This window comes from Podarcis vaucheri (genome assembly GCF_965113315.1).
Source record: "Podarcis vaucheri genome assembly, chromosome: 5".
Lineage (NCBI taxonomy): Eukaryota > Metazoa > Chordata > Lepidosauria > Squamata > Lacertidae > Podarcis > Podarcis vaucheri.
In genome coordinates, this window is record NC_138763.1 from 72,015,765 (window position 1) to 72,030,357 (window position 14,593).

Sequence of the window (14,593 nt, forward strand, 5' to 3'; positions counted from 1 at the left end):
TCTCTAGAATGCCAGAGTGCACTTCGAACCATTTGAATCCATTATTATAGGAAAGTCTCTGGTGTCTCACCTGCCCCAGAAAAACAAAACAAAAACTTGACTCACTGTTGTGATCTAGATACTTTGACCTGCCTTCCTTTTTGTTCCCCCAGGAAACCTACCAAGCGTCACAACAAACTCAGGCACCAGTGATCATGTGACTCCTAAGGTCCAATGGGTGCCTCAGGAGAGTGCCAAAAATCCTGTTACCAAGATATCATCAAGTAAGTGCCCTCCGGCTTCTGAGTTCCGCAGTTTGGATCATCACTTGTTCCCCTCTCGATTTCTTTTTTAAAAATAGAAAATGCTGGATACTGCTCAGAAAAGATGAGTTTTGTAGAATATTAGAACAGTTGTTGAGGCTTTGCCAGGTCAAGCAGCTGACTTCCCGTGACTTTAATGGGTGGGAAGTTGGTGTAGGGGCGTAATCCAAGGAAAAAGAAACCTTCCTTTGCCTGGAATGTTTCTTGGGCGGCTGTTGTGTGGTTGAGAACGAGAAGCCACCATCTGGGACCTCCCCTTACCCTTGGGGAATTGAGAAGAATGAAAACCTTAGATGTTCTCTGTCTAGTTCTGCAAGTGAGTAAATACACTAATTCTGAAGTCAGAGGCCATAGGTGAGGAACCTCAGTCCTGGAGGCCAGATGTCTCCCCACCACTGCCACCAAGTCTCTCCTCCTAGCCTTTGGGATTCTCCCCAGGCTGTAAACCCTCCCTGGCCTTCTTCCACAGCCTCTATAGAGTATTTTTGCCTTGCTGGAACGTGTTGGCTATTTGCAGTATAGTAACGCTGCAGAGAGCTTGCTGGGGAGACCATGCATTAAAAAGGGACTCAAAAAGTACTTAAAGAAGGTTTTAATAAGAAAAACAAAAACTCCATTTACACTAAATACATCAACAACCATGACCCAACCACCAACCCATCCCCCAGGGTAATGGGAGAGCTAGGTGCTGCTCCTTATATATTACACCCAATTGCTGACACAGCTTAATCAATACAACTCAGCAGCACCTGCTATGTTTCACAGCTGTAAAGCTGGGTCTCATTATTTTGCTCTGGCCCCTTAAAGACATACACATCGGGTGGAACAATGATGAACCTTTACATTTAAAGAAACCATTCAACAGAACGTAGCCTTGAAGTCTGATGACTCTTGCTTGCCTGCATTGGATGGGTGAGTATAGAGGTAAAGAGTACCTTCATTGGTCTATGCACTCTGGCCTCTGGCCTCACCCACCTCTGGCCCCTGGAAAGCTGTTCATTAGGGAATGTGGCCCTTGGGCTCCAGTAAGGTTTTCCACCCCTGCCATGGGCCATTACATGGAAGTCGACACATCCCAATTCAGACTTCTGTTGTACTCTGTAGATCAGGTCTACTCAACTGGGGACCCACCAAGCTGAGTGCAGCCCATCTGCCAGGTTTCTGGACCAGCTCCAGCTGGAAGCATATTTATTGAGTTCTCAGTGGGCCACCATGCCACAGTTTGGTTCTCACGTTGTGCAGGCCTGCTGTAACATCACACATGGTGAAACATAAATAATTTGCAGAAAAGGTTAACTACAAGTGGATCTGCTGCTGCTGCTGCCAATGTGGCTATATAGCCTAAGCTGAGAGCACTTATAATTCTAAGCAATCACTGGGAGGAAGAGGCCAACCTAATTTAGCTTAGAGAGCCAGTAGAATCTTCTGCCCCTTAAAATACACCAAATAAAGTGGAAAGGCTTCCCTTTGTATGGATCCCTAGATGCATGATCCCAGTTCAGAATTAATTTTGGATTAATGCTCATCCAAGAGCCTTACAGTGCAAGCTCAACTCAGAAGCAGGTCCCATTGAATTTATTGGGGCTTACTCACAGGTAAGTACCGTATTTTTTGCACCATAACACTCACTTTTTTCCTCCTAGAAAGTAAGGGGAAATGTTTGTGCGTGTTATGGAGGGGATGCCTATGGGTGGCATGCCTACGGATTTTCCTCCTCTAAAAACTACGTGCGTGTTATGGTCGGGTGCGTGTTATAGAGCGAAAAATACGGTAATTGCAGACACTTGAGATCATTGTTTGAAAATGAATCACTGCCCTCTAGCGTTCATCTGCAGGTATTTCTCGCTAGTGTTGACTCTCTGGGATGTTTATACAAATTCCTGTGTAGGTGCTTCTGTCTGCCTGTCTGTTTGTCTGACTGTTTCTCTTTCAGCTGTCTCTACACTTGCATCTCACTGACTTTTACGTTCCTCTCTTTGTCTTCTCCTCTTAGGCTCCCCTGCTGATATTCTGCAGTTGCTGACATATCCATAGGCCTAATGGCGTTTGGGTACATGCGTTTCTGCAACTTGATTCCTGTAAAGAGTAAATAATACAGTGGTTGTCTCTGTATATGTATCATCTTGAATCTTCAGGCAGACCCCACCACCTATGGTTGTCCCCCCCCCCAAGTTCCCTCCCCTCAGCACTGTTTCTCTTTAGAAATATGGTTTGAGTCTAGCAGTTCTTTAGTCTTTGTATCATAGGGGCTGGGATTTTCCCATAGAAGGGAAGGTAGAGTGACACACCCACAACCCCAAATTTCTAACTCTGGATTGAAACCACCATACGCAACCAGGATCATAATATGGATGGAACCCACCCCTCCTGCATCATTGACACCCATTGCCACTTGCCTGAGATTGCGATTGCCCCACAACTCTACTGGGGTCTGTGATTCTTTCTCTTTCTTTTTTGTCTATTCCTATTTCTGTTTCTCTCTTTGCTTGATGCCGCTTCTGGTATCGCTGCTATGTATTGTTTGTGTAACTGATATGGAGCATTCCTTCTATGGCACGGGGTGGGGTGGGGAAGCCCGTGGCTGTCCAGAAGTTGAACTCCCAACCCCAACAAGACCCACCCAGCGTTGCCCAGTCTTCAAGGATGATGGGAGTTGGAGCCCAGGCACATCTGGGCAGCCACAGATGCTATTATATGGCAAGAAGAGTGCTGTAGCCTAGGTCGACATGGCTTAACTACGCACAAGTCTTTTGGGATAATAGTCTTAGACTGCACTGTAGCACTGTTCTCTTGTGTGTGGTCGTCTGAAGTCACGGTCACTTTCACGCCAACTTTCTGTAATTTCCCTTCATTGCAGAGGAGCCGTGCCTTGGAGACAAGTCCATATTCTGCCAGATGGAAGTCCTGGCTCGCTACTGCTCCATCCCTGGCTATAACAAGCTCTGCTGCGAATCCTGCGGCAAAAAAGTCCCTACCAGCCAGCCTCCCGCCGCTGACCAAGGAGCTTCTGAGACTGGCACCCGCGGAGGCGCTGCCCTTCCCGGCCCTCTCCCACAACTGTCTCCCCATCCCACTGCCACCAGCCAACTGCGGAGGATGAAGGGCACTTCTCCGAAAGAGACAGAGGCATCCCGTGGCCTCCTGGCTACTCTCGCCGGCTCTACGGCCATTGGCACCTGCCAGGTTAACGCTGCTTCACAGCCTCAGGGCAGCCCTGACAATAGCACTTCGAAAGTGGGCACGTCAATGCTACTACCTCCTCCTCTTCCTCCTCCTCCTCCTCTTCGGCAGGCTGCAGCAGGGTGGGACCCTGAGGAGCATCGGAGCAGCTTGCTGTCCCAATGGCTCCCTGCCGCCTTGGACAAGCCTTCAGTTGTTTCGCAGAAAGGAGCCCCATCTCCTCCTCAAGATGGAGGAGGGTGGAGAAAGGACAGCGTGGGGCCCAAACAGTCAGCTGCCACTCTCAGGACCTCCTCCCCTGTTGTGACATGAGTGGGGGTGGTGCTTTCTCCCCCCCCGAAACCCCTCTCTTATTTTTTTTTTTGGGGGGGGGGTTCATTACGTCTCTCTACACCGTTTACATGCAGAGGAGCGGAGCGGCAAAGCCACCATGATGTTGTTGTTTTATCTGGGCCCCTTTTCCAGAATGGAAGGAGTGACCATTTCCAACGCAACCACATTCGTTTTAGCAATGGCGGTGATTTCGCCGTTGTTCTGTGGCACTTTTTAGAAATATATATGTGTGTATATATATATATTTAAGAAAAACCCAGTGAAGGAAACAAATTGAAATTGCTGAGGTTGGACACACACACACACACACAGTGCTTCTGTAGCCCAGCTTAGGTCGCCTCGGAGGGCTTTTCCGTCAAGGTTGCTAACGAGATTTCTCAATCAATAAGGCAAGACAGAGCCAAGCCAGCTCAAGGACCTTGTTTCCCCTCCTCAGTTTCCACTCATTGCTGCTGCTATCCCAGCCATCCGATGGAGCCTTGAAATGGTGCTGCAAGGGACATGGTTTCAGTCCGAGTTACTGTGGACAGCGAGCCTGACCTGTCTCTGTAACAGCACACTATGCGGACTGAAATTGATTGTGTCAGGAGAGAGGAGGAGACCTGGGGTGCTTCCAGGTGGAGGGCTTAATACTGCAAACGGGTCTTACAGGTAGCGCAAACGGGTTGTTGGCAACAGGTTATTGTTGTTGTTTTCTACCTTGGCAAGGGCAAGTGTAGATTAAAACTGGCGGTGGGGAGAGAAATGCAGGCTGGCTTTTTTGTTGTTGATGATGATGGCACCGTGTAGATGCTGCAAAAACCTTGCATGCACAAGGAGCACCAATCCCAGGAAAGTGTGTGTGGTTTGGACTAACGGGCTCCTGATCCAGCAAGCCAGCTGCCTCCTTGCAATGCTGAGCTGGTGTGCTGAGAGTCCTGGGACAGGGGTGTTGAACCCCCCCCCCCAAGCTCACTTGGAGTGTCCCTTGAACAGGGTTTGAGCAATGAACACCTTGTCTTTAAAAACCATTCTTATGACCTTTTTGTTCACCATGGCAGGGACAATTCTCAGTCAAACCAGGGAGAATATGAGAACGTGAAGATTGCCTTGCTAACTGGGCCCAATGTCCATTTGTTCAAGCACTTTGCTTGCGCCAGTGGCCAGCTAGATGCCCACAAGCAATTCGTGATTGCTTTTCAGCCATTGTTTGTCTGCCCCCAGCGATCTGGTCGTCAGTGGTGTGCTGCCCTCAGAATGAGTAGATTTTCAGAGCAAACCAGGGAACCAGATACCCAAGCGTGTTACCAAATGCTTTGTGTTTTAAAACAATGTTATTACTGCAAGGATGTTGTGGGCTTCCTGGTTCTCTCTCCCCACACCTCCCCCCCTCTCTCTTCTCCCTCTGAAAAGCCACTTTTCTTCCTCACAACGCAGTTTATGTCACTTCTGAGTTTGAAGATGTTCTCTTGCGTTGGCAGGTTGCTGTTCTGGAACTCTGCTTGTGATGGGAGGTGACGCCAGTTTTAATAAAATATGCCCACCACAGGAATTCTGAATAAGTTAGGTAACAGGTGTGTTTTTAAAAACAACAACTCTGGAGTGACTTTTACCCAAGAACAACAACATGAGCTGCAACAGACAGCTTTGAAACTGTCTGATGCGAGCTGTGTTTTGCCAACGGTGGATGCTAAATAAGATCGAGGTGATGTAAGGTTATGCAAATAATTGAATTGCCTTTTGGGGAGAAAGGCTGGTTTAATATTAAATGGATACCCCATTCCACCCCTACACACAACACACTTGAGTCTCTCTTTTCTGGGATTTTGGTTTGGTGATGGGGTTGTTGTTGTTTTGGATTTTGGTTTGCTGGTGGGTTTGTTTTGGCAACCCCTTTTCTTTTTAATCGTGTTTGCACCATGTTATCTGTCCTTTCTAGAACCTTGCAAATGCCACAAGCGTAGTCTCAGGGATCAGGATGGCTTTGGATGGTGCCCACTGAACCGCATTGATCCCTCGTGCTGCTTTTTGTGACTGGGAGATGTTTCCTGTGTTACTCTGAAAAGACAAAAAAGTCCTATCATTTTAGTATCCAGACCAAAACACACCAGGCCATGGCAAAAAGAGATGAGGGAAAGCAGGGCAAATATCTGGAAAGTATGGGGGACAGATTCAGCAGCCGCATGTTTGCATTTGCAGAAAGAGATTTGCATGTTTTGAAGTTCATTGTTTATAAAAAAAAACCACCCTCAAATTATACTTTCCACGTTGCATGTTTTCATGGGACTGTGTAGAAATGGCTATTGTGAGAAACATATGTATATAGTGTTTGAGAACAGCACTCAAGATGGGCCTTTGGCTTGATCCAGCAGGCAATTCCAGTTGACAGAGGCTGAGCAGAGGCACTGCTAGCTTCCCTCCTTGTTCTAGACACTGATTTACTCATAGGATTTGTGTAGCTCTACTTGGAGATCCTCCACCGAGAGACGTGTTGGAAGGGTGCTCAGCTCTCCAGTCTGTTGAGCAACTTAAATTTCTCCAGTTGAATTCAAGGAAATATAAAAGTGTTGATCAAATGCAAGGGGACTGTACCTTTGGTAATACGATAGCTGCTTTTCTGAAGCCATCACAGTTTTGCAGCATGATAAATATAGCTATCACGTTCTTGTCTCCTGCTGAAAGTTCATTCACAGAGGCTTGCTTCATCTGTCACTAATGTGACAGTCTTTTCTAATAAATTAAGTTACTTCGTTTTTTAAATCACCATTTGCTTTATACTAGAAAGCCATTTTATACAAATCATGTCACTGCAACTAGATTTTTTCTACCAAGAAAAAAACAAAAACAAATCTCACAAACACCACCAGAAGCTGCTTCTGGCTTTGCTGTCTTCCTTCTAATTAAATGCAGCTAAGCTGGAATAAGCACATAAATAATGAAGTCAGAACATTGCAATGATTTGGTGACGGTTAGTTCTTACGGCATAGCTTCCTCTAATGTGTTGATGGACAACCATTTCCCCTATAAGATTGTAAGACCTGCCTAGTTTTTCAATGTATTTGTGCATCAGCTTAACTAATTGTCTACCGGAGGCTTCCTATTTTGTTTCCCACGATACAGAATGGCTCACTTTAATCACTTATATTCCATGCCACTGCTCCTGAAACTGCTCTCCAAATAATCACAATTTGTCCTTAGCACAGGGCCTTCTTCGCCTGCAATGATGAACTCATCACAGAATGCATGTTGGTGTATTACTCTGTCCATCCACCAAGCATCACTGATGTACATCAGAACTGGGGGACCTGTGTCCCTCCAGATGTGGCTAACCTGAAACTCCCATCCTCATTGGCCATGCTGGAAGGGGCTGGTGGGACTGGGAGTCTAAAAACAGCAGGAGGGAGACTAGGTCCTAATCCCTTTAGAACAGGCCTGGTGAACTTCTTGAGTCTGCGGGTCAGAACCTTATCCAATCATGGCCCAAACATATCAAATGTGGCAGGTGGGTCAATCAGCTGATGTCAGAATGACACAAAGTGTTTGGGTGCTTTGAAGTCCTCAAGTTGGGGCTTCAGGGAACTGGGTGGGGCTTGCAAAGTTTCTGAGGCTTCAGCTTTCCTGCTCATCAGCTGCTGGGTGGCAAGCCTGTTTTCCTTTGCCAAGGCATCATCGGCAGCTCAGTTTAAGGCTCCCAATTGTGCATTGGCAGCTGCCTCTACCTGCCCCATACCTGACATCAGATGGGCATGGTTTGGGGAACATGGTGTTGCAAGTCAGCTCAGAAAGGCTACAGAATGGTGCTTCTGAGCATCTGCTCAGCATGGGGGGAGAAATTAATTCAGTTCGCATGTAAAGGCAAATCTGGAAAATGGAACGAGGAAGGAAAGTTAATGGCTCCTCCCTCCCACTCTACTGCTGCCCCCCTCACCAAACTGACCACCCACCATGTGTGACTGTATTTCAGTGAAAAGGTAAAGCAAGGAGATGAATCCATGGATCCGCTGCATAATTATGTACCTTGACCCTCAGGCTGCAGTCCAAAGGACATGTCCCTGGGAACTCGTCCCGCTAAACTCAGTAGGACCTCTGAGCAAACAGAAGTTAGCAAACATTGCTCAGGATTGTGATGCATGACTCCGCTCTGTAGTGATGAATAAGCGGCCATGGACAATGGTGTGAGGGTTGACTGGGCAGCGGTGGTTTTTAGGAAAACAAACAGTCTCGTGGCATCTTAAAAGAAGAACAGAATTGTGTCATCACATGTTGGAAGTAGAACTTCCTCAGATGACTGAAGTGTGTGTGTGGGGGGGGGCGATAAACACTACCCTGGTACATTTCACAGCCATTTGCTAACCCCCCATATTTTTCAGTTTCTTCCCTCTATACCCAGTTATATCTGCCAATGAATGTGCATGTAACTGAGGATCATACATCGTGCATCTGATCTAGGGCTCTAATCTACTAAAGTGTATGTCACAGTAACTATATTGTAACTTGACTAATGGCACAGTCCTGTGTCTGTTCAGAAGCATGTCCTACTGAATTTAATGAGGCTTAATCCCAGGTCAGTGGGACTCGGGCCTCAGCCTAACACCCCCCCCCTGATAATGTTCATAGAAGTAGCACATGCATTCTACATTTTCTCTCTACATTTCCTGCCTCTCTAAATGGTGGTAAAACAGTCACAGGTCATTTTTACTCTGGGCCTTAGTGAATACAGTATTGTACACCTTTGCACACTGAGTCATTTGGGCTGCTTCCTCTGGTGGATGGGAAATATTATGCAATGTATAGCCAGTTCAAGAATTTGAACATATTTTCCCTATCCTTATAATAAAAGGAGCCAGATATTGTTGCATGAGAAAGACCAAAACTTAAGTAGCAGGTTAGATATTAATATGATGCTTCCATCATAGGAGATACTGGAATTTTGCGGACAGGAGTCAGCCATTCTCTAAAGCTGTGTGGTTTATTTTAAAAAGCATTAGGATTCGCTCCTTCACTATTTTTGCTTCCATTGAAAATTGTTGGTGAGTGAGCAGGGGTTTCATGTCCACACGGTTTACTGAGATTTCCCCCTGCTCACCGTTAAAAGAAGTTGGCATCCTTCCTTTGGGTACAAGGGCTTTTGTTTTAGTTCATAGGCACTCGTTCAGTTGCATACACTTTGCAAGCACTAGAGGTCACTGCTGCACTTATTATTTCTGAGTTCAATGTCAGCAGTTTGGAAAGATCTAATGGCCAGGCTCCTTTAGGAATTGAGACACAACGTTGTTTGATGATCATGCAACAGGATACAAACCAGGTCCTGTCAAAGTCAGTGGCAAAGTCTCCCAGTGATTTGAATGGTTGTCGACTGCAGCCTTAGCAATTAAATAGGGCTCTAATATGGAGGTGTCTTCCTAGTGGGCACAGCATTAAATATTGAGATTTTCTCCCCTTCCTTAATTTTTGTTTATACTTCTGCAAACGTCAGAATCACCCCCCATATTATCTGAAAGCTTATTCAGCCCCTTTTATTCAGGAGCAAAAGCAGAGGACCAGCAGTTGTTGCGGAAAGGTGATCCGATAGCAAACAGCAAAGTACAATCTTTTCTCCCCCAATGCCCTACAGCAGAGGCTGGAAAAGAACAAAGGGGAACATTTCAAAGAATGGGCTAGCAGGGTGAGCCAAACTTGAGCTATCCCGTGTAAAGGGGCTGATATGAAAGAAGCTGTGAAATGATAAAAAATGTTGGCGAGAGTTCCTTTCTTGACTCTACCGCCTTAGCAACTCGATAACGGCACAAAACAGCATTCGTTGAGATTGGAAATGTGAGGGATTTGTGACCTGGTTGTCTGTGATGTACTGTTTTGGTCCATCCAAAACTTCTGTCAGAATAAAAATGTAAGGGGAAAAAAGGAATCGGGAATTTATGCACTTTAAACTTTGGCCTAGGTATAAGATGTGAGTGGGAAAAGAGGAACAGCAAGTACAAGGTGACAACATATGGATGCTGCTTTTTATTGTTCCGTTGTCTCTGCAAGCAGGATCCTGCACATTTCAGAGTTGGCTCTGTGAAAGGAAAGCTCACGCCCAGGGAGGGTGGTCCATCTCCCTTTGCGGACAGTGGTGCTGTGGTTTGCAGAGGATTCTGAGACCGAGAAGATTTCTCTGTGAGGAAATAAAACCACAACCAACAAACAGTGAAATCAATCTGACCTAGCATTTAGCATCTGTAGGATGGCTTCTGGGATTGCAATACAGACAAACAAAACCCCCACATTTCTCTAGGACAAGTCATCCATACAACTAACTTTAGATATGTCCCTATGGCCTGAAAATACCACCTTTCCACAATATTATCTAAACCAACTGGTACTGAAGAAAACATATTCAGGTAAACCATTTTCACGTTATATGCCCCCGGAAGACTTTCTTTGGGAGACCTACATTGTATTGTAAAAATGGCTGGTTCTTATCATCTTTACGAAATAGTTTTTGGAGGGATTCTTAAAAATGTACTTTTCCCACCTCAGATGGTGAATGCAGCCTCAATAAGCCTTTAGACAGGGCACACAGCCTTCCCAGTTTCCCTTCCTCCTCTGCAAATATACTAGGAAAAGTAGAATCTTGGAAAACTCTCAATAACTCCCAGTAATTTACAACATATGGGACGTGCAACAAAATGTGCTCTTGTTCGGGATCTTAGCCAACCAGCTAAGGGGTCATAGACACTTCCACTTCCCCTGTGCCTTGAAAGCACATGTTCAAGAGGTGCATGCCCTCTCCCAGGATATTCCATTCCATTTTCTCCTCCCCTTGCATTCTATCCTCCCAGTTAATATTCCATGCCTACTGAGCATGCTCATTCCTTACTGAACAGTTTATGCCCTCCCCTAAGTTTCTGTGCTAAATATTTGTTGTATTTCTGCAAACTTTTGGAGTTCCTCCAGCCCTGCTGATTTTACTCTCTTGTGCATGAATTATTCTGTTTTGGCTACTCCAGGATAGGGCTAGGAGTGTCTGTTTTGGTTCCTTTCAGGTTCTCATTTTCGCAGATGCAAATCTACATGTTTCTACAATTTTGCAAAACTTTCTCCTGAAAATTCATCAGTGCAAATTTCTCTTTTTTTAAATATACCCACATTTTTCTGAAATTTTGCCTTTCATACTCATATTGGCAAGGCACTTGTAAATGTTATTTTCCCTTTAAAAAATTTACACGCACTTTTGTACATATTACTTGGCTGAAGAAGTGCCTTGCGAAATTCACTGAAGTTTTTTTCTTTTTGTATGGGATGCTGTGTTTCAGTTTCTGTATTGTTTTAGAAAACGTGAATTAGGTAAGCTCTCCTCTCAGTGTGGATGGCATCGCATCTACCTTCTCTGCTCAAAGATCCGCAATTGGAGAATGAGCTTGCCATTGGTGTATATACGATTGGAACCTATCTGCACTTTGCCTTTTGCAGGAGCATGTCAGGCAAAGAGGCTGAAGGTTTGGCCCTTGGGGAAGCTCTACAAATAAGTTCTACAATATGAAAACCTGAGAACATGTGACCTCCATGGAAGAGGCGGAAGACATGAAATAGTTCTGATTTCTCCCTAGTGCCAATTCCAAACCTGTTTGTCCCAAAGTTTGTCTCATGTCCCCGAACTAGACGGATATGCCAAGGCCTTTCTCTTCTACACAAGCAAAGGCTCCAAGCTTGGATGAAGCCTGGGAACATTGCCAAGTGCATCAGTTCTGGATGTCATACACAGCACCCGAAACCTGCTCTGGGTCTATTTATGTCAAGAGGCAGCCATGAAAGATTTATCGGCGAGAGCACAAGAGAGCAGTGATGTTATGTCTGGTGGGAAATCAATCTTGGCACAAGATGTGGTAGTTATGGTCCTAAGGAAGGGATTTATCGCCATAACACTGTAAAAGATAAGCCTGCATTCTTTGTATTTGGGCAGCACCTCTTAAAGCTCCTTAGTCTGGCATTGCCCAAGGCTTCCATTAACCTCCCGGTGACCTTCCTAGATGGTGGATTTATTTTAAGAGAACCAGCTTCAGCTCAAACGGTAGGTACGGAACTCATTATCGCTTGTTGCTGAAGACAAGGGCGATAAATATTTGGCTCTCTAAAAGGAGAGGCTATCCCAGCTTCCCTCGGCCTGTTGTTTCTGCATTTTTACAAAACCCGAGTGGCAGCTAAGCTCATGGCGTAGTTGAACCAAAGCGCTGCAGTAGCCAGGGACAGAGGCATACCTAGGGGTTGGTGAAACTAGTCCCTGCCATGGGCACTCTCATGAACTGGCAGGACAATGGGAAGGAGGAAGAGAATCCCGGCAAGGTGTGTAGCCGGGACTGGGGTTCACCAGGGCAAGCAGCAGATGAGGAAGGAAGTACAGGGTGATGGAGAATAGCCAGGGGATGGGGGTCCATGCACAGGAAGGAGAGTAGCAGGAGGGGGCCATCACCAGAGGGGGCCCTGTCCCCATGAACATGGCAGGTTCTGAGGTGTAGGGAGGAGCAGGAGGGACACTCCCAGATGCTGTGGCAGGCAAGGGCCCACAGCTCAGCTCCCTAAGTGGCCAGGTGGGGCTTGCCAGCTCTGGGAGGAGGGGTGTGATTCCTAGGCTGGAGTAGGCTTGGAGCAGGTGAGGGTCACCTGCCTCGTCAAGCCCAGATGCTGCAATCAGCAGGCAAAGTACAAAAGAGAAGCAGAGCTGAGGTGCTGTGTCTGCTCAACTGCTCATGTTGGTTGGGCCCTGGCTTGGAGGCTCCTGGTCCTCCAGGGTTGACTCTGGATGGTATTCTGACTGCTGGGCTTCAGGCTTGGCTTACTTGGACTGTGTTTCCTGACCTTTGGACTCTGCTGGTGTGGACTGGCCCCTGGACTTTGACCTTTGGACTTGACATACTGACGCTGCCAGGTAGGCCAGGGGTTCAGGACAGGTGCCTATCAGACTATGGAGGATATGATATATATGCGTCTGGTGACACGACACCGCATTCACAGCGAGATGCAGCGTGGGAGGAGCTTCCTGTCCTTCTCGCAGCACAGTAAAGTGATTTAGGGGGCAGAGAGGGGATGCCAATACAGCTCCTTTACTGGGGGTGCGAGGGACCCTAGGTATGCCTTTGGCCAGGGATTTGGCAAAGACTCCAGTATTAACCAGCAGCAGTTGTGACCAACAGAATCTAGGCAATATTAACCAACAGCAACAATAACCAACAGAAATGGAGGACTACTGTGCCCAACTCATACTTTATAATTCAGGGATGGGGAACCACAGGCTGAGGGCTAGATGCCCCCCCCCAGACATCTCTGGATTCTTTCCAGCAACACTTCCCCTTGAGTGTTTTTGCCTGGTTGGAATGTCTCCTTGAACCCTGACAATGCCTCTTATGTGTGTAGAAACTAGCCTTAATCAACATTAATTGCTCTGGCCCCATGCACCACTGGCCATGTGGCTCTCCTCAAGGGTACTCCAAAGGGAATGCAGCCTTTGGACTGAAAAGTGTCCCTCGCTCCAAACTGTGGTTGGTGTGTTATATGTTTGGAATCTCAGACTATGAGGTGGACACTGAATAATGGTTAGCACAAAAAGTGTGATATGTGGAGTTGAACTTTTCTCTGTATTTGACCTGTGATGGTGGTTATTATCCATGCAAGCGATTCCTTAATGTTGAGGTCGTTGAGTGTTGCATTCTTGGACAGGGCTATAGTTGTGTGGATGTATGGGAGTCAAGAACAGCACCTGCTCCAATGCCCCTTATGGAGAAGCCATTGTGACTTGGAAGAAAGTTAGGTGTTGTAAAATTGGATAACGTTTGACATTATCCTTGGTTTGGATTCCATAGCTATGGAAGGTGCTTGAGATCTACAGCTCACCTGTAAGCGACTTCCTCTTCTGTAAGCTGCAGACACATGAGCACAGGCATGGCAGAAACTCTTCCAGCTGTATTGAAGTTTGTGGCCATTTCGACTTCTGTTTGGGTTTTGACAGTGGCTTGAAAAAATGGCGCATCCAGTTCTGCTTGGAAATCAATGGTCAGTGCACCCCTGTGATTGGAGAGGGAAAATGAGCACTGCTTTTCAAGGAAGTTGGCTAACTATTGTTGGCAGTGGAAAGCTGGTTTTAACCTTGATTTGCACCAAGTCCTGCCGTCTCTGATCAGTTATTTCAGGTGTACCCTCCACAATGTAACAGCTGATGTCTGCTACTTCTTAGCAAAAGAGTCATCATCTGAAGTGATATGACTCCTGAGTAGCATTGACGCAACTGCTCGGTCCCAGAAAACAAAAGGAGACACATATCTGACTGCTTTGGCTTGAAGACCAGAGGTGCCATTTTGGATATGAAAGTAAACTGGGATGGGTCTGAAACAGTGCGTGTTTAGCATGGTTGATATAAGGGGCAATCCAGACTCTGAATTGTACCTTTGTCCCAGCATAGAAAGCATGTCCAGCAATTTGCATGAGGAGATGGAGATTGAAATGCAGAGAGCAATGCTGGACAATCAAATAGTCATTTTATGGGCTTTATTGAGTTGGGATAACACTAAGAATTTTCCAGAGTGTTTGACAGAGTATTGGGTAAGGGTCCATCACACTTAGGAGATGAATCCACTTCTTACTCACACGTACCTTGTTTCGACGCCTGTTTTGAACTCCTGCTCCCACAAATTCACATTGATGTCAGCTGAAACATCTAACCCAAGTCCTCCTCGGAGAGTGATCACAGTTTGCAAACCAGACTGAAGTGGGATTGCCTATGCAGCACAGTAACATTCACTTACTGGATTGTTCAAGCGCTTATCATG

At 46.2% G+C, this 14,593-nt stretch overlaps 2 protein-coding genes across 5 annotated transcripts in view; one reads left to right on the top strand and one right to left on the bottom strand.

Moving 5' to 3' along the window:
* The window catches only part of ADAMTS14 (ADAM metallopeptidase with thrombospondin type 1 motif 14), a 70,633-nt gene extending 65,041 nt beyond the window's left edge, over nucleotides 1–5,592 (top strand). For 2 of the 4 annotated variants that reach the window (XM_082222012.1, XM_082222013.1), the window contains exons 21-22: nucleotides 153–263; nucleotides 3,160–5,592. In XM_082222012.1, coding sequence (XP_082078138.1) covers nucleotides 153–263; nucleotides 3,160–3,794 — 746 coding nt within the window. In that variant the 3' untranslated portion in view covers nucleotides 3,795–5,592. Of the gene's footprint in view, nucleotides 1–152; nucleotides 264–2,295; nucleotides 2,388–3,159 lie in introns of all 4 variants that reach the window. The other 2 variants (XR_014219590.1, XM_082222014.1) reach the window with 2 other exon arrangements.
* Nucleotides 5,593–9,784: 4,192 nt separating this feature from the next.
* TBATA (thymus, brain and testes associated) overlaps nucleotides 9,785–14,593 on the bottom strand; it is a 37,580-nt gene continuing 32,771 nt past the window's right edge. The window contains exons 23-25 of the mRNA XM_082222255.1: nucleotides 14,418–14,542; nucleotides 13,662–13,832; nucleotides 9,785–9,948 (exon numbers count right to left, since the gene is read on the bottom strand). Of these exons, the coding sequence (XP_082078381.1) occupies nucleotides 9,798–9,948; nucleotides 13,662–13,832; nucleotides 14,418–14,542 (447 nt within the window). The 3' untranslated portion in view covers nucleotides 9,785–9,797. The remainder of the gene's footprint in view (nucleotides 9,949–13,661; nucleotides 13,833–14,417; nucleotides 14,543–14,593) is intronic.